Source organism: Cervus canadensis, chromosome 32, assembly GCF_019320065.1.
Source record: "Cervus canadensis isolate Bull #8, Minnesota chromosome 32, ASM1932006v1, whole genome shotgun sequence".
In the NCBI taxonomy this organism is placed as follows: Eukaryota; Metazoa; Chordata; class Mammalia; order Artiodactyla; family Cervidae; genus Cervus; species Cervus canadensis.
The window spans coordinates 19412362-19434174 of record NC_057417.1 but is presented as its reverse complement, the minus strand read 5'-3'; the positions used below and the strand labels follow the sequence as shown (position 1 = coordinate 19434174).

Here is a 21813-nt window from a genome sequence, read left to right as displayed (position 1 = left end):
CGCCCCCTCTCCCCGTGAGGGCGGGAGCCAGAACAGTGTCTCCGGCCGCCTGCAGGTGTCTCCCCACGGAGGGGCGCGCGTCCCTGCGCCGTGGCCGCTGCCAGGCGCCCGCGGCTCCTCGCCGAGGTGCACTCGCGCTCCGGGCTCCGGGCGCGCCGAAGCCGCTCCGCCGCCGCCCGCCCCCCGCGCTCCCCCGAGCGCCCCCCGCGCGCCGCGCCCCCACCCCCGGGGTAGGGGGGCGGGTCATGGGCCCGCGCCGCGTCCGCCGCCGCCCATCACAGGCGCCCGAGCCCCGGGGCGCGGCGGGCAGCAGCCGCTGACGCGGGGCGCCGGCTGCCAACTTCGCGCGCCGAGCTCCCCGGCGGCGCGGTCCCGGCGGCGCGGGCGGCATGAAGACGAGCCGCCGCGGCCGAGCGCTCCTGGCCGTGGCCCTGAACCTGCTGGCGCTGCTCTTCGCCACCACCGCCTTCCTCACCACGCACTGGTGCCAGGGCACGCAGCGGGTGCCCAAGCCGGGCTGCGGCCAGGGCGGGAGCGCCAACTGCCCCAACTCGGGCGCCAACGCCACGGCCAACGGCACCGCCGCCCCCGCCGTCCCCGCCGCCCCCGCCGCCGGGAACGGCCCCCCTGGCGGCGCGCTCTACAGCTGGGAGACGGGAGACGACCGCTTCCTCTTCAGGAATTTCCACACCGGCATCTGGTACTCGTGCGAGGAGGAGCTCGGCGGGCTCGGTGAGTGAGCGGCGGCGCCCCGGGGCTCGGCTCCCGGCTCCCCCGGGGCTGCGCGCTCCCTCCTCGCGCCCGGGCTGGGGGCCCAGCGCCGCCGCCAGGACGCCGTGCCCCGCGCTCCGCAGGCTCGGCCGGCCCAGCGTTCGGGTGCGGGGAGCGCGGTGGGCAGGTCGCCGGATGGTGGTGGTGGTGGTGTCTGTAGGATGCTGGGCGTTCGGGACGCTCCACCGTTTCAAGGTTCAAGCGCAGCTCCTGCCCCTTCCGAGCGCCAGGCGCCTTGGGGAGGCGCGTCTCCCGGCCACCCGCCCCGGCTGCCGGTCGGCGGGGCGCGCGTTGCTTTCCGCGCCAGAACTCATCTTCACGCTCGCCCCTTCCCTCCTTTCCCTTTGCGGGGCTCTGGCTACTCCCACCACCCCATCCCGTCCCGCCCAGGGTGGTGGGGGTGTTGCTGCAGGGACTGTTGCTATCTGCTGCCCCCTCCCACCGCAGATCCTCAGAGCCCGGAGCCCAGGGGGTCATTCTTCCCCGCACCCCATCTCCAACCCGCGCTCATCGGCTCCCAGCCCGGGCTTGGGGAGTGAGGAGTGGCATTCCGGTTGGTTCCCTGCAAGGGACAAGAAGCGCTTCGCGTCCGGCCCCCGACCCGGGAGAAGATGCGGCGGGAGGCAGAGAAGTCAGGCAGGAAAGCGGGACAGCTCTGCGAGGATCCGATCAGAATTGAGGTGGGGGTTGGGGGGTTTGAGGCGGGGGGAAGGGGGTGACTTTTCAGAAGACAGATCCAACTGCGCCCTTGGCCTCGCACCCTTGCCTATACCCGCAGGAGGCGGCCAGTGCCGGAATGAGGGTCCCCGAGGCAGGCAGCGAGGCTGGGGCAGGACCCCGGGGAGAGCTGCCTGACAGCGTTGGTGCCCCATGCTGGGGACGCTGGTCCACGCCAGGCGGAACCTCCCAGACGGTGGAGAGGATGTTGCTCCAAGTCCAAGTGTGGGAACCCTCTTGAGTGAATTGACCTCTCTCCCCAAGGTTAAAACTCTCCATCTGTCGCCTAGCTCTCAGATGTCAACTTGGGCTATGTGTGTAGTCACACGGAGACAGGAGTGGGCCACAAACCTCCAGTGTGCCCCGAGTTAGGCTTTGGCCTGACTGGTAGAAAGGACAGAGGGAAGAAGGTGTGAAATAAACCCAGGGAGGCTGCAGTCCCTGCAGGGAATGCCTTTCCCTATGTCTTCCCTGGCTGGCTCCCCCTCTGCTCCAGGGGGACTTCCTGGCAGGGTCCCCTGCAGAGAAGACCTCCCTGTTCCTCTTTGGAGGCAGAGTCTTCCCATCTTTGTATTGATATCTCATCGCCACTTTTATCTCCCCCATCACACTTGGCACAACCTGAAGTTTTCTGGGGGCATGCCTTTGGCCACCAGCTTCTTGTCCCCTGTCCCCATAGGCTGACACTCTATGAGGGCAGGGCCCTAGCCATCTTGTTCATTGCCATGCCCAGTCTCTGGGTACTGTCTAGCGCATAGAAGGTCTTCAGTACCTATTTGCAGGATATATGTTGCACGAGGCCTCAGGACCACGGACTGGAGGTTTCCTGGGGTGCTGCCTGCTCTGTCTTGTCTCTGGGGGTGGCCCACTGAACTTTTATGGCACCACTTGCTTGATACTGGCTGTTTGCCAAAGACCATCTGAATAGGGTCCTGCCCTGACCAGTTTCACCCCATCAGACTTACTTCTGGCATGCACTCAGGACGTGAGTATTTTACTCTGGGATGTAATAATAATAATAATAATAATAATAAATTAACCCTAAAAGACATCTTGGCTAAAATTCCCTGCTTTCCACTCATCCCAGTCCTCTCCCACAGAGGCCCTGGAATGCCTTATCCTGGAAAGGATCTGCACCCTTTTGGGGGTGGAGTTCCCCCACACTTCACCTCTACCTCTCACCAAGTTTCTCCTTGTGGAAACTCTCAGACCACCTGCGCCTTCCTTTATGTACACACTTAGATCCAACACTGTGTCTGGTGGTCCCGTCTCTGCTCCATGAAGTGCCGGGGTCTTCACTGGCCAGCTTAGCCTCTCAATTGTTGGAAGTCCCTCCAGGCCTCTTCCTGAAGGTCACGCCCCGAACTGTTGCCGTTATTTCCCTGTAGCTCATCCGTGTGGCTCATTCAGGGCTTGACACAAGATGTTAAGGATTTTTTTGAATGGAGTATAGTTGCTTTACAGTGTCGTGTTAATTTCTACTGTACAACAGAGTGAATCAGCGATATCTATATGCATATCCCCACACAGGATGTTTAAATTCTTTAAGCGTTAAGGAATGTTAATTAAAAAAATTGAAAACAATGCTAGCTCACAATTATTGAGCTCTTGATGTGTACCGGGCATTGTGGAAACGTCTCACCTGCGAAATCTTGTTGAACACCCTTGCGTGGCAGGCACTTCTATGGTGCCCATTTTTCAGATGAGGAGTTTGAAGTTAAGAGAGATTCTTGTCTGGCCTCACACCTGATAGGGGGCCTGAGTCGTCTTCCTGGGGCAGAAAGGAATCCAGATGAAGTGATCAGAGAAGAGAACCATGCAGTTGGGGGTCAGAGAAGGGGACAGTTTCGGAGAGGGCTCAGCATAAGACCCTCACCTGCAGTCCTCTTTTAGTAAAAACGTGGATGTTAGTTTGTTGGGTAAATAAAACAAACCCACAGTTTTTCTCTTTCCTCTTGATCACTGTTGGTTAGTGATTGCCCCTCCCAGAAAATCACAATTTTCCTCCCTGGGAGCTTGGAAAATAGTTATCAGCCTGTCAGTGTTGGTGAGAAATTTGGGAAGTCTGAGCCAAACTTGGCTCAGATTTTCCCAGCGGATCCTACGGTGCCCAGCTCCTACTCCTCCACCGCCGTGGTGCTGAAAGGGTGTCAGGAGGTACCTGGCCTCAAACTTTTGTTGCTATGACAACCTTCCTTCTGGGTTCTGCGACCATTTTAAAATTTCTTTCTACTTGGAAAGGGGAAAAAAAACACCCCCCAACACGCCCCTCCTGCCCACCCCCACCCCCGCCAGGAACAAAATCCTGCTCTCCCCGCAGAACATGGCCAACCAACTTCCTTCCCTCCCACCATGAAACTACAGGAAAGGTTTTCTTCCTTTCTCTGCATTTTATGTTCACTCCAGTGAAAACACCAACCTCGAAATCCTAACCTCTCCATGAGAGGCAGCTGTTAAATGCTCCTTCCTCTCAAATGCCTGTTCGGTAATTTCTTTCTGTGCTCAGGGTAAAAACCTCTCCCCACTCTGGGCAGCCACAGGGAAATCTAATAAGCCCCTTTTCCCACACTAAAAAAAATCTACAGGGTTCACAAAGAAAACTGCAGCCTGTCCTAAACAGACACGATCTCCCCAGACCCAGCACAAAGGAGGCTTTTCTTTCCTCTAAGAAGGAGCATCGGCCTCCTTCAACAGGCAGACAGGGAAGCGTGGCCTCGACACAGAATTACCCCAAGCCCTTCACGCAAATTGGATTTCTCTTCTGGCTGAGATGCTCGGAAGGCACGGGTGGGTGCAGACGCAGGCCTTGGGGTGGGAGGGGCGGCAGAGAAAGGCCTGGAGGAGTGATGAGGGAAGGTCTGGAGGTGGGCGGGAGGGGGTGGTGGGAAGGAGGCTGCGCTGACGGGAGCGCAGGTGATGTTTGATCCTGAGGAGAAGGGTGACACTGGAGGATTGATGGGGTGGCTAGGTCTAGGGGAGCTTGTGAAGATGTCTGGAGGGAAGTGGGACTGGGGTGGCCGGCGAGAAGGGAGAGAGGTCAGGGGAAGGAGGAACAGGATGTTTGGTGTCCTGACTCTAGACCCGTTCTGTCCGCTGTCATGGGTGGGACAAGGTCCAGGAAGGATGGATGCCTCGCGATACCTCTTTTTATAGCGGTGTGGTTTGGGCAAGGGCCTCAGTTTGCTGGCCTGTAGAATGGGGTTTATGAGGATCAGAGCAACTAGCAGCTGCTCAAGGAGCAAGGATTCAGTGAAACAGTGAGGGGACATGCTGGGCACCTGTTGGGTGTGTGATGCCTGGTCACTTCTGTGCTGCCCCATGTCTGAGCCGTATTGTCTCTCCCGTGGACTTCTGCACCTGTTCCACCATTGCCCCCAGCCCCTGTCCGTTCCTGTCCACTTTGCAGCTGAGTAATCATCGGATCCTGTCCCTCCTTTGCACAGGCCCCTCTGACAGTCCCCTTCTCACTTAGAATCAAAGCCACATGGTCCCCGAATCTTGAGGCCCTGCATGAGGGTGGCCCTCAGCCCTCCCCCAGCTACAAGGCTTCTCTGCCTCTCTGGGTCTTCTCCTTCCCACACTGGTCACTGACTTCTGCCACACTGGCCCCTGACACCAGACATACTCAGCCTCAGGGCCTTTGCACTGGTCCTTCCTTCTGCCTGGAAGGCTCTTCCAGCAGATGGCCACAAAGACTGTTTCAGCAATTAAAAAAAAATTTATTTATTTATTTGGCTGCACTGTTGTAGCATGTTGGATCTTTCAGCTGTGGCATGTGGGATCTGGGCTTGCCAGGTGGCGCTAGTGGTAAAGAGCCTGCCTGCCAATGCAGGAGACATAAGAGACACGGGTTCCATCCCTGGGTCGGGAAGATCCCCTGGAGGAGGGTGTGGCAACCCACTCCAGTATTCTTGCCTGGGAAATCCTATGGACAGAGGAGCCTGACAGGCTACAGTCCGTGGGGTTGCAAAGCGTCAGACATGACTCAGTTACTAAGCACAGATGCATGTGGGATCTGGAATCGAACCCGGGTGCCCTGCTTTGGGAGTGTGGAGTTTTAGCCACTGGAGCACCAGGGGAGTTCCTGTTTCCCGAAGCTTCTTGAAATCAGCTCTCTCCCAGCATCTGATTGAACATTGATCTCCCCACACTTTTCCTGCTTGATTTCTAGCCGCTGGCCGCCATCGACTTTGGCTCGGTGTTCCTTGTTTGTTTCACGTGTGGTCCATGGGCTCCGTGCAGGCGGGGGTTGAGTTTCTCTGGGTTCTTTACACTGGTCCCCAGTGCTGGTGCGTAGTGGTGTCCCATCAGCATTTGTGGGATGGCTGTCGGTTGTTGTAACTGTTGTTTTCTGGGTGCAGTTCTCCGCCAGGCTCCAGGTGTCTTCTTATGCTGCAGTGAAGCAGGGGGCTGGCCGGGGACCCCTCCCCTTCTGCTGAGGTTTCTGCTCCACCTGCCCCTCATCATGCTCACCAGTGAGCGTGGGGTGGGACCCTTGCCGGGGAGGAGAAGCCCCCTGCTACCCTGTGCCTTCTTGCTTCCCCTTTCTCTGCAGAAACCCCAGCCCTTCTGTCTGCCTCTTACATTGCGCTGCTCCATTTTCACAAGTATAAGCAGGCCTGTGATGTCCCCAACCTGGAGCTTCCAGTGCTTGGGAATACATCAGTGTAATGTTACATGGGCCAGGAGCAGCTGATGGGTGAAGAGCTGGACTTTGAAGGGTGTGGCTTGGCCCCCCCCCCCCCGACAAGTGTTACTTCCTTTGGTTCCCATAAGAACCCTGTGAAGTAGGTGCCATGGTTATACCCAGTGAGGAAACTGAGGCACAGAGAGGTAAAGTGATTGGTTCAAGGTCACACAGCTTCCAGATGACAGAGCTGTGATATGCAGAAGGCTTCAGAGCCTGGCCTTGGTCTGCTGTGCTGTGCTGTGCCCTGTCCCCCCATCCCAGTTAATACAGGCTCCCCCAGCGCCTCCAGGAGACCTCGCTGGGAAGAGCAGTGTGCCAGGTGTCCTGAGTCCTGGGTTCAAGTCCTGCCTCCAGTGCCAACTTGCAGAGGGACTTTAAACAAGTCACACACACTCTCTGGCCTTGTCTTTCCTTGTGTGTAAAATGAACATTTCATTTTGTTTTTTGTCTGCGTGATGGAGGTGGCAGAGCACCCTGGGACCGCACTGTCCAGGCTCCAGCCCAAGCCACCACTCATGTGCTGTGTGACCTCTGGCAGGGGCTTGCCCTCGCTGGGCCTCCGTTTCCTTGGCTGGGACAAGAGGATGATGATATCTGCCTCACGATTGTGTCCTTGGAGTTCAGCTGGATAACACAGATGCTTGGCTAGTATACAGCAATCACTCAATAATGGAGCTTGTGGTCATCTGACCTTGGGTTAGAGGCTGTGAACGTGTGGCCCTTGGATCACCTTCAAACTGTCTATTTTTAAAAAATAGGTATATTTGGTTTATTTATGTATTTTTGGCTGCGTGGCATGCGGGATCTTAGTTCCTCAACCAGGGATCCAATCTCGCCCCTTGCGGTAGAAGGAACCCAGCCTTAACCACTGGACCACCAGGGAAGACCATGTCCATCTGTTTTCTTGGCCCTGCGGTGTTTTCAGCATCTTTGAATAAGCTGCCAGTGTTTGAAAATTGAGACACTTCACAGAAACATCCAGATTGATGGCTTTTCTCAAAAACTTGGCAGGTCAATCCGCACTGGGCCCAGGTTCCTGTGGGAGTGGCAGTTGCCTCTTCCCGTGGTCCACCATCCCCCCACCCCCCACCATCCGCCCAGGCCCCAAGCCTTGGGGTCCTCCTTGGTGCCTCGTGTTCTCACATCCCACGTCTCATCCATGGGCAGATCCTGCCTGCTCTTCATTTAGAGTCCAGCCCCCACCTGACCGTGTCCTGACCAGCTCTGCCCTGGCCCCTCTCCCCTGGACTAGGGCAGTCACCCCTCTCTGGGCTCCCTGCTCCTGCCCATGGTCCCCACCCCCGTCTGTTCTCCATCCGGCAGCTGGAGGAATCCTCTTAAATCTGAGTCCCTCCTCTGCGCAGGGCCCTCCCGTGCATCCTGTCTTACTTGGTTACAGCCAGGCATCCTCCAAGCCCTGTGGGCCCTTTGAAATTTGCCCCTTGTGCCTCTCTGACCATCTCTCCCCGCAACTGCTCTGCCCCGGCCACACCCGCCTCCTTGCTGGCCCTCCGACAGGCCAAGGCCCTCCTGCCTCAGGGCCTTTGCACTTGCTGCTCCTTTGATGTGGGAATTCTTTTCCAGGTACCTGCCAGGGTCCCTCCCTTCTCAGGCAGGACTCTGCTCAGATGTCCTCTTCTCAGTGGACATGGTCCCCGACCACCTTCCCAGACCATGTGGTCTATATCAGTGACCTCACTACCTCCAAACACTTCCCCTGCCCTCCTTATTCCCCCATCATTCTAACTATTGTCTTACGCACTACATATCAAACTCATTTATCTCCTTCCTTCCCTTCTTTTGAAACATTTTATTGGAGTGTTGTTGATTTACAATGTTGTGTTAGTTTTGGGTGTACGGCAAAGTGAATCAGTTATACCTGTACGTATCTCCCCTCTTTTTTAAGATTCTTTTCCCATATAGGCCATTACAAAGTATCGAGTAGGGTTGCCCTTGCTATACAGTAGGTCCTTATTAGTTATCTATTTTATATATAGTAGTGTGTATGTGTCCATCTAGGGCTTCCCAGATGGCGCTAGTGGTAAAGAACCTGCCTGCCAATGCAGGAGATGTAAGAGATAAGAGACGCAGGTTCGATCCCTGGATGGGGAAGATCCCCTGGAGGAGGGCGTGGCAACCAGTATTCTTGCCTAGAGAATCCCGTGGACAGAGGAACCTTGCGGGCTATAGTCCATAGGATCACACAGAGTTGGATATGCCTGAAGCAACTTAGGACACACACACGCATATGTCCATCCCAACCTCTAAATTTATCTCTCCCCCTTCCCCCCCCCTTGATAATACATCTGTGACTCTATTTCTGTTTTCATTTATCTTTATTATGTCTCTCTCTTGCTCAGATGCTATCTTCATGGGAGCAAGACTTGGTGCATTTCACATAATGCTGGCTTTGAGTGAGGGTTTGGTGAATATGTGTTGAATGCATGTGGAGTTCTCGGACCTTCTCAGGACGCATGTGTGCAGTGGGAGGCCCCAGGTTCTGTGCCTGTCGTTCCCTTGGACTTGTCAGAAGTTCTTTCTTCCCTCTTCCCTTCCCTGTTCTGCTTCTGAGAAGAGGTATTCAGTGGGGGTGCTGTAAGGGGCTAAGGGGGCTCATATGGTCATCCTCCCTGTTTAAATCCTGGGGCCAGACTCAGAAACTTGTGGGGATACTGTGACCTCAGGCCGCTGTGTTGCCTGTGGCACCATCCTTGGTCTGAACAGAGCAGACTCGAGCCCACTTAAGGATAGAGTTTCTTTCTTTCTTTCTTTTTTTTTTTAAGGAGGATGCTGCTGCCTACAAAATCCAGGCAAAGGCCTTGGAGGTCAGAGCCAGGACTATCTGGGCTCCTGGAGGCCAGAGCTGATAATCCTCCCGCAGGTCCAGAGCCACCGATTGAAATCCTGCTGAGGCCAGACTGGAAACCAAAGAGAGCGGTATATAGAGAAGGGAGGGGCCAGTGCGGAACCGGGAGCAGCTGCCCCCCTAAAGGGCAGCTACTGTTCGGCTCCAGTGCCCACTGTCATCGGAGGAACGGGGACCCTCTGGGACCAAAAGTTGCCCATTTTATCAGCCCTCCAGGAAACCTCTTGATGGTTGAAATTTGGCAATGAATTCAATTAAAAATTAGAAGCGTGTTCTGCAGGATTGGGGCCAACACTTATGAGGGGTGAGCAGACCCTGTCCCGCCAGTTTGCAATTTCTCGGCCAAAGCCTTGCTGCTCATGTGATTGGAGTCCCAGCTCCTTGTTTCCATGGCTGTCGGGTCACCGTCTTGAGAAAGAATCTGATTGGACTGCGTGGTGCCTGTGGCGGCCTTGATGGCTGGTCCCGTCTGCTCTGTCCAGGAGTGGGGAGTGTAGGATCTACACAAGCCCGTCCTATGAAGAGAGGAGAGCAGAGCTTCAAGCCAGGGGGATGGGTGGGGGCTTGGATGGACATCCCTAAAGGAGGTGACCCATTAGGCAGGATTCCAGGACTCACCACGTGAGAGACAAAATCACCTGAAATGGGCTTACGAAAAAAAAAGAGGAATTTATGGTCGTTCTTGATAGAAAGTCTCCTAAGAAAAGTCCAGGTTGTGGCATGGCGGGATCACGGGATAATTGGGAGTTTCTCTTTCCAGCCCTTGGCTCTGCCTTCCTCTGGGTTAGCTTCATTCTCAAGTCCACTCTCCCCCTGTGGATATCCCCCAAAACTTTGGACTTACCTTCTGTCCTTTCAGTAACTTCAGGGGCAAAAGAGATCATCCTCTCCATGGTTCCAAACAAAAGTCCCAGAGCTGGTTCTCATTGGATCAGCTTGGGACCATGTCTCCATGTCCTTGAACTGATGGGCATGGCCAGAGGGGTAGATGGTATTGATTGACCACAGGAGATGAGGACAGGTTCCCCTCAACCATGAGGTCTGAGAGTGGAAGAGGGCTGTGCCAGTCAGCACTTGCCGCAGTGATGCTGTGTAACCACAGAACCTCAGGGGCAGACAGCTGTAAGCTCAGCTCGATAGTCTGCGGGTCCACATTAGGTTGGGCCTAAATATTAGGTGACTCACACCTAATACCTAAGCATGCTGGTCGCTGGCTATTTGCTTTGCTGACATCTCATTGGCCAAAGCAAATCATGCAGCTGAGCCTGGAGTCACTGTTGCGGGCACCACAGACTCATAATGGCCAAGGGCATGGATATAGGTTGTTGATGTTATTTAGTTGTTAAGTCGTGTCTGACTCTTTGCGACCCTATGGATTGTAGCCCTCCAGGCTTCTCTGTCCATGGGATTTTCCAGGTAAGAATACTGGAGTGGGTTGCCATTTCCTTCTTCGGGGGATCTTCCTGACCCAGAGATCGAACCTGAGTCTCCTGCATTGGCAGGCGGATTCTTTACCATCTGAGCCACCAGGGAAGCCCTCTATGGATACAGGAGAGAGGGAAGAATTGGGGCCATCAAAACAGTCATTGGATTGACATATACACCCTGCTCTGTTTAAAATAAGTAACCGACAAGGACCTTCTGTTTTAAAAAAAGGGAAAGAGGACAAGAGAATGATAAAGATGAGATGACACTGGCCAGATGTTGATAATTCTTGATGGTGATCGATAGATTCATGGGGATTTATTACACTACTCCTTTCACTTCTGTGTATGTTTGAAATTTTCCACAATAAAAAAGTTAAAACAATCACTGTATTGTAGGTGGTTCTTCAGAGTTGGGACTTGTCCAAGTAAGAGGGGCTTCCCAGGTGGCTCAGGAGTAAAGGACCCACCTGCCAATGCAGGAGACGCGGGTTCGATCCCTGGGTCAGGAAGATCCCCTGAAGAAGGTAATGGCAACCCACTCCAGTATTCTTGCCGGGGAAATCCCATGGACAGAGGAGCCTGGCAGGCTGCAGTCCATGGGGTCACAAAAGAATTGAACATGACTGAGCCAGTGAATAATAACAACAACCCAGTAAGAGGAGAAACAGATGCTGGTCAGATAAGGACAATAGATGCCCCCTACTTATACAACAAAGGTACCTCTAGGAACTGAAGGAGTTTGTGACTGAGCCCTCCATCCCTGGTCTGGTTCCTTTTAGCCAAGACACTGCAGCTGTGCCTGAGTCAGAGGTTCTTGATCGTGTGGCCCTCTGGGCTCTGTGATGCTGAGATGGAAACCAGGGGCCTCTATCCAGAGAACCGGGTCCCCCTAAACACACAATCTGGCCTGTGGTTTCTGGAGACCCACCCTGGAGACCACCCCAAGTTGAGGACCTCTGAGCCATCTGGTGTTTCCCAAACTGGGCTGTGCCCAGGGCCATCTAGTTGTTGTTGGTGGTGTTCAGTGGCTAAGGCGTGTCTGACTCTTTGTGACCCCATGGACTGTAGCCCACCAGGCTCCTCTGTCCTCCACTGTCTCCTGGAGTTTGCTCAGATTCATGTCCATTGAGTCCGTGATGCTGTCTAACTGGAACTTGCTAAAAGAAAGATTCCCTAGGGCCTCACCCTTGGACCTTCTGCTGAATAGGTGGGGGGTAAGGCCCAGGGATCTGAACTTCTTTTTTTAATTAATTAATTAATTGGCTGCACGGGGGCTTCATTGCCACACTAGGGTTTTTCTCTAGTTGCCGTGAGTGGAGGCCATTCTTCTTTGAGGTTCATGGGCTTCTCCTTGCAGTGGTTTCTCTTTTTGCAGAGCACGGGCTCCAGAGCTTGGGCTCAGTGGTTGTGGCACGCGGGCTTAGACGCTCTTCAGCATGTGGGATCTTCCTGGACCAGGGTTTGAACCCATGTCCCCTGCATTGGCCGGCGGATTCTTAACCACTGGACCAGCAGAAAGTCCTAGGTATCTACGCGTCTAAGCAGCTCCCCAGGGGTTTCTGAAGCACAGCAGGTGTGGGCCCTAGGGTTCCCATCCAGGCCTCTCATTCTGCATCTGACAAGGGGGCAGCAGGCGGGGCAGCCCTGGCCAGGCCCCTGACTGCCCGCCACCTCTGCCTCCTGCTCTCTCAACTTCCGGTACGGTCTTTCACTCCCGGCTCTGCCCCACGCTCTCTCTGCACTTCCGGCGACATCCAGTGTATTTCCCACCTCTGGGTGTTTGCTTTCACTGGTCCCTCATCTGGATTCCCTTCCTGTAAATGTGAAGCTGTCATGTCCGAAGACCCTCCCCACCCCCCAGCCCTTGATGCTGTGTTCTCCCACGATCTCCTCACAGCACGTACCACTTGCTGAAATGATTTTTTAAAAAAAATTTCCAAGCGCATGTATCACTTGTACCTCTCATCCTAAAGTGAGCAGCTGAGAGCAGACCAGAGACTGTGTTCAACTTCTCACCATGGTGTCCCTGGGCCAGGACGCAGTGGTCCTTAGGAAGTGGCAGAATCCCTTTGGGTGGGAGAGCTGGTACCCAGGGTCTCAATGTTGCAGGATGAGGGTCTTTCCATGGGATGTACATGATACCTTGGATATGCACAAAGCAAAATTAAGCCTTGAGGGCTGCCAGGAGGGTCAGTACGTGTGCATGTGCGTGCATGTGTGTGTGTGTGTGTGTGTGTAAAGGGGGTAGACGGTGACAGGCAGGATCAGCCCAAGTGCAGAGGCCCCTCTTGGCTGGTGGGGAGTGCCCCACAGCCCCCCAAGACTGTTCCAGGATGGTGAAGTCCAGGGCTCCAGGATTTCCCAGGTCACGGTAGGAGCGAGGGGAGGCCCTGAGCGTCCTCAGAGTGGAGGCCTGGGCAGATGCGCAGGATCCCAAGGAAGAAAGATGTGATCCCACACAGGGGATGGGGACACTGCTGGGGACAGAAGTTTAGAGCAGAGTGCATGGGAAGTTTTCCTCTCCTGTGTTTTCAGAGGAAATGTGGGTCTTAGTTTCCCCACCTGGCAAGTGGGGTGATCGTCCCGAGCTCCTGAGACTTGTGAGTTTAAATCTGCTCGAATGGGGAGGCCAGAAGCGCTGACAAAAATGAAGATGGCAGCGCTGACCTCTGTCACTGGACTCCAGCTGGGTGGTGACTCGCGAGGTGTGAAGGGTGTCCCGGCCCCAAACTGCCCATGCTGAGCCTGTGTCCTCATCGCTTCTGGACACTGGGCTGCAGGTTCCTCTCCCAGGGGCTGCCCGCTTCCTGCTGGTGGACACCAGCCGGGGGATGTCCATGTTCCAGCTTCCGGAAGCAGAGCTGGAGCCTGGGGGAGAGGCAGTGGTGGGGAGGGGCCTTGTCCTGCATCCCAGCCTTCCAGGGAGGGGGTCAGAGACGGCAGACACACCCCGAATATGAGAGGGACCCAGGGCAAGGCTGCGATCAGACAGAGGAGCCAGGAAGGGAGGTGATGAAAGAGTGACAGAGACAGAGAAAGGGAGATACATACAGAGGGGACGTGGGTGGGAGAGGGGAACGGGGCAGAGACAGGGAGACAGACAGAGGGATGCGCAGAGTCACAGACCAGGGACGCACACACACGGATGGAGAGACACAGAGAGAAGCAGAGACTGGCAGGGAGGATGGGAGAGCTGGTACCCAGGGTCTCAATGTCGCAGGATGAGGGTCTTTCCATGGGATGTACTTGATACCTTGTACAATTAGGAGGGAATTAGGAGGGAAACGGAGTAACTGAGAGGGAGACACCGAGAGAGAGAGGGAGACACACACAGGCACACACACACACGCACACACACGCAGGCCTGAGGAGCTGGGAGGAGAGGCAAGTAAGGGGAGCCTGAAATAGCCCTGGGGAGGTGGGAAGGCGCACATATGGCCCCTTCTTGCTGCTCTTTTCCAGGAGGGCTGAGTCCATGGCAGGAGGAGGCGACTCTGCCAGGGGTGGGCTTGTGGGGCCTCAGCCCTTGGTGCCTCGGGCAGGTGGGAAAGGCGCGGCAGCCAGGCCAGACCTTCCCCTTCCCCAGACTCCCCCCTCCTCCTCCCGCCATCCCACCGCTGCTCGGGGGTGGGGGGAGTGGGTGGGCTTGATGTTGCGCTACTGGGGGGCTTCTGCCCATTGAGGCTCTCCAGCCCTTCTTCAAACTGCCGCAGGTCAATAATAATAAGGATGGTGGTGACTCACATATGAGGAGAGTAATAAACACATCTTAGCGAAACTATGGTCTTTTTATTAGTCATTCGCAGCCCGAGTAAACTCAGTACGTGGGAGGCAGCTTCTCAGCGAGTCAACTGGATCTGCATGCTGGTGGCCACTGGGACACACTTGTGGAGCCTCCCCGCCCTCTGTCCTTGTCTGTCTGTCCCCTCTTCTCTCTGGCCCTCTCTCCATCCTGCTTTCTCTGTCCCAGGGTTGAGCTCCGGAAGAACTGTCTCTCCCTGCCATCCTTGTCCCATGCTCTCAGCTGCCAGCCTTGTCCCCTTCTGGTCCTGGTGTCTCAGATGGTAGAGTCTGCCTGCAATGCAGGAGACGTGGGTTTGATCCCTGGGTCGGGAAGATCCCCTGGAGGAGGAAGTGGTACCCTTCTCCAGTATTCTTGCCTGGAGAAGCCCATGGGCAGAGGAGCCTGGTGGACTACAGCACGTGGGGTCACAAACAGTTGGACTCGACTGAGTGACTAACACTTGCCTTGCCCAGCCTCAGGAGAAATCTGGGTGGTCCTGGGTGAGGAGCAGAGGGAGGGAGACCCTCCCCAGACACAGTCAGGGTGGGGGGTTGGACACAAGTCTCAGTGACTCCCCTCAGTTGAGACCTCTGCTCGGAGGTCTCACCAGCATCTCCAATGAACAGGTCCTCAACCCACCGTCTGTTCTGCCGTCACTGGCCGGGGGAGGCTGGGTCACGGTGCCTTGACCATCTACAAGTCCGGGAAGGTTCGGACAACCCCAGGGGCTGTGTTTATGTGTCCCCATCCTGGACTTGGGTAAGAGAGGCTCTGTCTCCGGGTTCTGTGGCTATAGAAGCAGGAAAGGGGGACGAGTTTCTGCCCAGAAGTGGCTCATGCCATTTGGCTTGCGTTTCATTGGCCGAAGCAAGTCACATGGTCATGGCTCATCTCCTGGGGGTCCTACCAGGTGCCTAGAAAGCGGAGCTTGGGAAGACTGGTGACAAGCGTGATTGGATACCTCGTCCTCACCTGCCCCCTCAGCTCCATCTCAATAAGCAATAAAGGACAGCACCGTCTTTCCCAGGTGAAACCTTGACGTTCTCTTTAACCCCTTCTCCCCGCTGTCTGTCTGTCTCACACACACGTCGGCATTCAATCCATCAGCAGAGCCTGTTGGCTCCTTTCCAGAATACATCCAGGGACTTCTCTGGTGGGCCAGTGGTTAAGAATCCGCCTTCCAATGCAGAAGCGAGCTCTATTCCTGGTTGGGGAACTAAGGTCCTACATGCTGTAGGGCAACGCAGCCCGTGTGCCACAAGGATGATTCCCACGTGCTGCGAGGAAAACGCCACGTGTGTCAACTAATACCCGATTCAGCCGAAAATAAATAGATAAATATTAACAGGAATAGAAATACAGCCAGAGTCCAACTATTTCTCCCCCTCTCCTCTGTCCCCTGGTCTGAGTGTCTTGAGTAGAGGAATGCATCTAATGTCTTGTACGGTTCCAGGCCACTCACTGCTTCCACGTGCGTTCTCAACTGCATAAGCCAGTCACATCTCTGTGACTTTTCTGTCTTTTTGTTAATTGAAGTATCGTTGATTTACAATGTTGCGTTGGTTTCTGGTGTATAGCCAAATGACTCAGTTATGTATACATATTCTTTTCCATTATAGGTTATTATAAGATATTGAATATACTTCCCTGCGTTATACAATAAGTCCTTGTTGTTTATCTATTTTATTTTTAAATCTCTTGTAGATTCAGATACTCACTGTCTTTAATGGAGGTTTTTTAATTGAAGTGTAGTTGATTTATTAATACAATATCACGTTAGTTTCAGTTTCAGGTGTATAGCACAATTACACACACACACACACACACATACACTTTTCAGACTCTTTTCCCTTATAGGTTGTTACAAAACATTGAGTCTAGTTTCCTGTGCTGTATTGTAGGTCCTCCTTGTTGGTTATCTATTTTATATGTAGTAGTGTGTATCTGGGGGCTTCCCTGGTGGCGTAGTGGTAGAGAGTCCACCTGCAGTGCAGGAGACATGAGTTCCAATCCTGGGTCGGGAAGATCCCCCAGAGAAGGAAATGGCAACCCACTCCAGTCTTCTTGCCTGGAGAATCCCATGGACAGAGGAGCCTGGTGGGCTACCCTTTTCCATGGGGTTGCAAAAGGGTCACACATGGCTTAGTGACTAAACAACAACAGTGTGTGTATGTGTTAATTCCAAACTTCTAATTTATCCCTCCCCGACTTTCCCCTTTGGAAACTTAAGTTTGTTTTCTAAGTCTGTGAGTCTGTTTTGTAAATAAGTTCGCCTGTGCCATATTTTAGATTCCACATATAAGTGATATTATATGGTATTTGTCTTTCTCTGACTTACTTCGCTTAGTATGATAATCTCTAGGTCCATTCATGTCGCTGCAAATGACATTATTTCATTCTTTTTTATGGCTGAGTAGTATTCCATTGTATATATGTGCCACATCTTCTTTATCCATTCTTCCGTCAATGGACGTTTAGGTTGCTTGCTTCTCAAGACCGTTTTTGTTCCCCCTCTGATTGTGTTGGAGTAGGATTTTGAGAGCTGTGGTCAGTCATCTTCCCATATATGACTGCCAGCCCAGTGGTTCTGAAACTTCCTGGATAGTTATTTCCTTCCTGAAAGATTTGTCTTCCTTTGCAATAAGAGATCATTTGGAATGATTATTTGGAAGCGATCCTCTTGTCTTCTTTGGTCTTCATTCATTCAGACATGTTTTTTGAGCACCTACTGTGTGCTGGGTCCTCCCTTCTGTACCAGGAATGCTTGGTGCACTTGGTGAATGAGGTCCCTGCTCACAAGGAGCTCACATTCCCGTGGAGAGAGAAAATAAATAAGTTAAGCAGACATAAATCAATAATTTCTTATGAAAAGTAAGTGAAAAGAAAGCTGAGTTGTGTCTGACTCTTTGCGACCCCATGGACTGTAGTCCACTAGGCTCCTCTGTCCATAGAATTCTCTGGACGAGAATATTGGAGTGGGTAGCCATTCCTTTCTTCAGGGAATCTTCCTGACCCAGGGATTGAACCCAGGTCTCTGGATTGGAGGCAGTCTTTTTTCAATCATTGTCGACCTAAGTGCTGTGAAGCAGAGTCATGAGGTAGCAGCTGAGGGTGGGGTTCTTGATTGGGTGCTGGGGAAACTTCTTTCAAGGGGTGTCATTTGAACTGAGACCTGAATGACCAGGATAAGGTGGCCACACAGAGTTCTGGGTATGGGGGCAGCGTTCTAGGCAGAATAAGTTCATCCATTTTCTACTTCTTGAGTCAGTTTTTAGAGAATTGTGTTTTCTCCTAAAATAATTTATTCACCAAGAGATTCAAGCTTATTTGCATAAAATTTAGCAAAGTATTTTCTTGTGATTAAAAGGAAAAGTCTCTCTTTAATTAGTTTCCTCTTTACACTCCTAGTCCTATATATTTTTCTTCTTTCTCTTGATTTATCTTGCTGAAATCTGCTGAGGGTGATATGGGTCCTGGTGAAAATTGCTTTTCAGACCCTCCAGAAAAGAGCAGACTGGCTTGAAATCTTTACATGGGATCTGTACCGAAATGTCACATTCTCAAGTTGAAGGCTCCAGTAATTTGTTCCTGATTCTTCTCTTGTTTTTTTGGTCCAGGTCTTACCAGCTAGGCTGTTTAATTGTCCCCCTGCCTTTTTTTTTTTTTTAAATAAAGAGGCCTTACTCTTGTATTTATAAATTCAGTTTAAATTTCCTAATGCATCATTAATTTCTTTTGGCTTACTTTTGTGAGGGTTGTTTTATTAGTGTTTTCAAGTATTTGTGTTGAAAATTTTGTTTCCATGGTTTTAAAAACAAGAATGCATTTAGTGCTCTGCGTTTGGCTATCAGCGCCACTTTGCTCAAATCTTGTGAGCTTTGAAATGCAGTGCCTTTTTCAAAATGGTTTTCTAAAAGTTCTGAAATTGCAATTTTGCTTTCAACAGTTCTGAAATTTCAGTTTTGTTTCGTCGTAGAATTATTTGCTTGTTTATTTTGGCTGCACTGGGTCTTTGTCGAGGCACACCGGCTTCTCTAGCTGTGGAGCTTGGGCTTAGTTGCCTGCCCTATGGCTGGGGGTTCTTAGTTTCCTGACCAGGTACTGAACTCATGTTCCTTACATTGGAAGGCGGATTCTTTACTACTGGACCGCCAGGGAAGTCCCTTTCACTGAATTTATCTTCAAGAATAATTTAGTAGAGCATTAAAAATTTCCTGGTGCTTTGCCTTATTCACTTAAATTTTTTGTCATTAATTTTTAGCTTTACAGAGTGTTGAAGGAGGTGGCCTGTGAAATTCTGCTTTGTACTTTTTTGGGAAAAATTGTTTGACAAATTGAATGTTTTATTTAATTTCCCTGTGTATAAGGTAAAGCAGCTTTACAGAATTTAGAATTTCAAGGATGATTTTGTTGTTTATTTCTCTTTGCTTTCTTGATCTGTCAAAAGCTAGATGTGGTAGGTCAAAGTTTTCTCTTCAATAGAATTCTTTCCATTTTTACTTGTGTTTCTAACAGTTTTTGTTTTTATAAAGTTTGATTCTTTGTTATTCATCACAAAAAGATCTGTGACAGTTATATTTTCATTGTGGAATTGTGGATTTTATCTTTTGTCAAGATAAAATGACTATTTTCCCCTAGTGAATGCTTTTTGCTCTGGCTTCTATTTTTTCATATTTTAATATCACCATCCCAGCTTTCTTTTGTTTGTGTCCTCTTGATATCTTTCTAGCCTTTTTATTTTAACTTTTTTTGTGTCTTTCTGTTAGGTGCACGTCTGGTAGGAGCAGCATAGTTAGATTCTGCCTTTTGGGACACCAGGGGGGTCTTAACCAAATGACGTTTATTTCTGTAATCAGTACGTTGGATTTCATGTCTCTTTTTTTGTAGAATGTTTCAATTATATATTCCTTTTTCTTTAAGCATTTTCTTTGTTTTTCTTTTTTGATTTTATTGCTATTTTCTTTGCTAATGACTTGAAAACTGTACACATTGCTGTTAATTCTGTTTTTAAAACTTAGATTTCTATTTCTCTAATAATTATGAAGAGCTGTTTGTAGTACATCTTCTGCGGTAGGATGAGATTGTGTGCTAAGTCACTTCAGTTGTGTCTGACTCTTTGCAGCCCTATGGACTATAGCCCGCCAGGCTCCTCTGTCCATGGGATTCTCCAGGCAAGAATACTGGAGTGGGTTGCCATGCCCTCCTCCAGGGGATCTTGCTGACCCAGGGATTAAACCTGTGTTTCTTACATCTCCTGCATTGGAAGGCAGTTTTTACCATGAGTGCCACCTGGGAAGCCAGTTGTTTTTTTTTCTGGCTGCCCCATGCAGCATGAGGGATCTTGGTTCCCTCACCAGGGATTGAACCTACACTCCCTGCAGTGGAAGCCCACTGGACCACTGGAGAAGTCCTAGGATGAGATTAGTGACTCTTGATTTTTGGTTTTTACTCATATTTGTAATAATAATCGCAACTTGATTTCTTGCATAACTGGTTTCAATACTCATTGTAAGTCCTTTTAGTTACTTTCCACCCCTACCCCATTTTATTCATGTCCTGGTTGACTTTGAACACTAGATATGATGGTGTATGTTGTGGCCACCAGCTGTGGACTGGATCCCATGCTTGATGCAGAGATGCAGTGGAGATGAGGCCAGTGAGGTGGTTCCTGCCCTCCTGGAACTTCTAGTTGTGTGTGTATGTGTTCACACATATATCGGCTCATGTGTGAATGTGTGTGTATTAACAATACATGAAGCAGCAGCATTTAAGTGAGACTTGAAGAGTTAGAGGAAGCTAGCCCAGGGCAGGCAGAGGAAGCAACAGTGCAAAGCCTCTGCAGAGGGACAGAGCTTGGCGAGTGGGAGGAATGGAGAGAAGATGGATGTGGCTGGAGGGTAGTGAGCTAGGGAGAGTGGTGTGGAGTGAAGTGGGGCAGGGAGCAGAGACAAGATCAGAGCTTTGTAGGATGGAGGACTGTGCTTTATCCCCAATGCATGTGATCTGCTTCTTAGCTCTTGTTTAAAAATGGCTCGCTGTGACCTTTGGCTATGAATGACACCATAGCTGGGTATAGAAGACACAGATTTAAACCTTTCCCCTTAGTATCCTGTGGGCATCATTCCATGTTTTCTGGCGTCTCTCACTGAGGAAGAGATGCCTGAAGTCAGTCTAATTTTTTTCTTTTGTGGACAACTTGTTTTGTTTTTCCTTGATTTTTATATGTTTTTTTCCCCATTCATCCTCAAAACAGAATTTCATCATAGAATAAATAAATCTCTTTTTAAGTTGGCCAAGTACCTGCTGTTATCAGCTTAGGAAGGCTTGATTGTATTGTATTTTCAACTGTTTCTACTATTCCATTTGTTCTGGGCTCTTCTTCAGAAATAGCCACCTCTTATTTATGGGATTGTTTTCTGTCCCCTGACCTCTATGGCTATTATTTTCTGTCACATAGGCTTAATGTTCTTTTTGGCATTCTCTGAGCTTTATGGATCTGTCTGATGTTAATTTGGGGTGTATGTATATGTCCCAAATAAAATAAATATAACCTAAATGTATATATATATATATATAATATTTCATATTCTTTGCCATTATGGTTTATTCTATGATATTGAATATAGTCCCCTATGTTATATATAGTACTACCTTGTTTATCTATTTTTTATATATTAGTGCATATCTGCTAATCCCAAACTCCTAATTTAGTCCTCCTCCTACTTTCCCCATTGGTAACCATAAGTTAATTTTCTATGTCTGTGAGTCTGTTTCTGTTCTGTAAATAAGTTCATTTATTTCATGTTTTGGATTCCACATATAGTGGTATGATATGATATTTGTCTTTGTCTGGCTTATTTCCTTAATATGATAATCTCTAGGTCCATCCATGTTCCTCCAAATGGCATTATTTTATTCTCTATGGCTGAGTATTATTCCTTTATACGTATTTTAATTACATCTTATTTATCTGTTCATCTGTTGATGGACACTTAGATTGCTTCCTTGTCTTGGCTATTATAAATAGTGCTGCTATGAACATTGGGGCGCATGTATCTTTTCAAAGTAGAGTTTTCTCTGGATATATGGCCAGGGGTGCAGTTGCCAGATCACATGTTAGCTGTATGTAGTAATTTTTTTCTTAATAGCTGGACATGATGCGCTGGGTAAAAGGAAGTGCTGTCGACGGCCTTCAGTAGTGTGATGGTGAGGTGTGGGGCAGGGCAAGTGTCCTGTGGTCTTGTGACTTAGGTCTCAGCCTTTCGGTGAGCCTGTACCCCTGGGTTGTGAGTTTCCCATGTGCTTCTCAATCCCCTGCACTATTATGTGGCATAGGATCGCTGGAATTGGGTATTTCCCTTCCTCCAGGTTAGTAAGGCTCTGATAACACCCCAGCAGGTTAGACTCTGCTTCCCTGGTGGCTCAGATGGTAAAGAATCTGCCTGAAATGCAGGAGTCCCGAGTTTAATTCCTGGGTTGGGAAGATGTCCTGGAGGAGGAAATGGCAACCCACTCCAGTGTTCTTGCCTGGAGAATCCCATGGACAGAGGAGCCTGGC

At 51.0% G+C, this 21813-nt stretch overlaps 1 protein-coding gene across 3 annotated transcripts in view; it reads left to right on the top strand.

The window, feature by feature from the left end:
• The first annotated feature begins 273 nt into the window (after positions 1–273).
• GSG1L (GSG1 like) overlaps positions 274–21813 on the top strand; it is a 252984-nt gene continuing 231444 nt past the window's right edge. For all 3 annotated transcript variants that reach the window (XM_043456573.1, XM_043456575.1, XM_043456572.1), the window contains exon 1: positions 274–732. In XM_043456573.1, coding sequence (XP_043312508.1) covers positions 390–732 — 343 coding nt within the window. In that variant the 5' untranslated portion in view covers positions 274–389. The remainder of the gene's footprint in view (positions 733–21813) is intronic.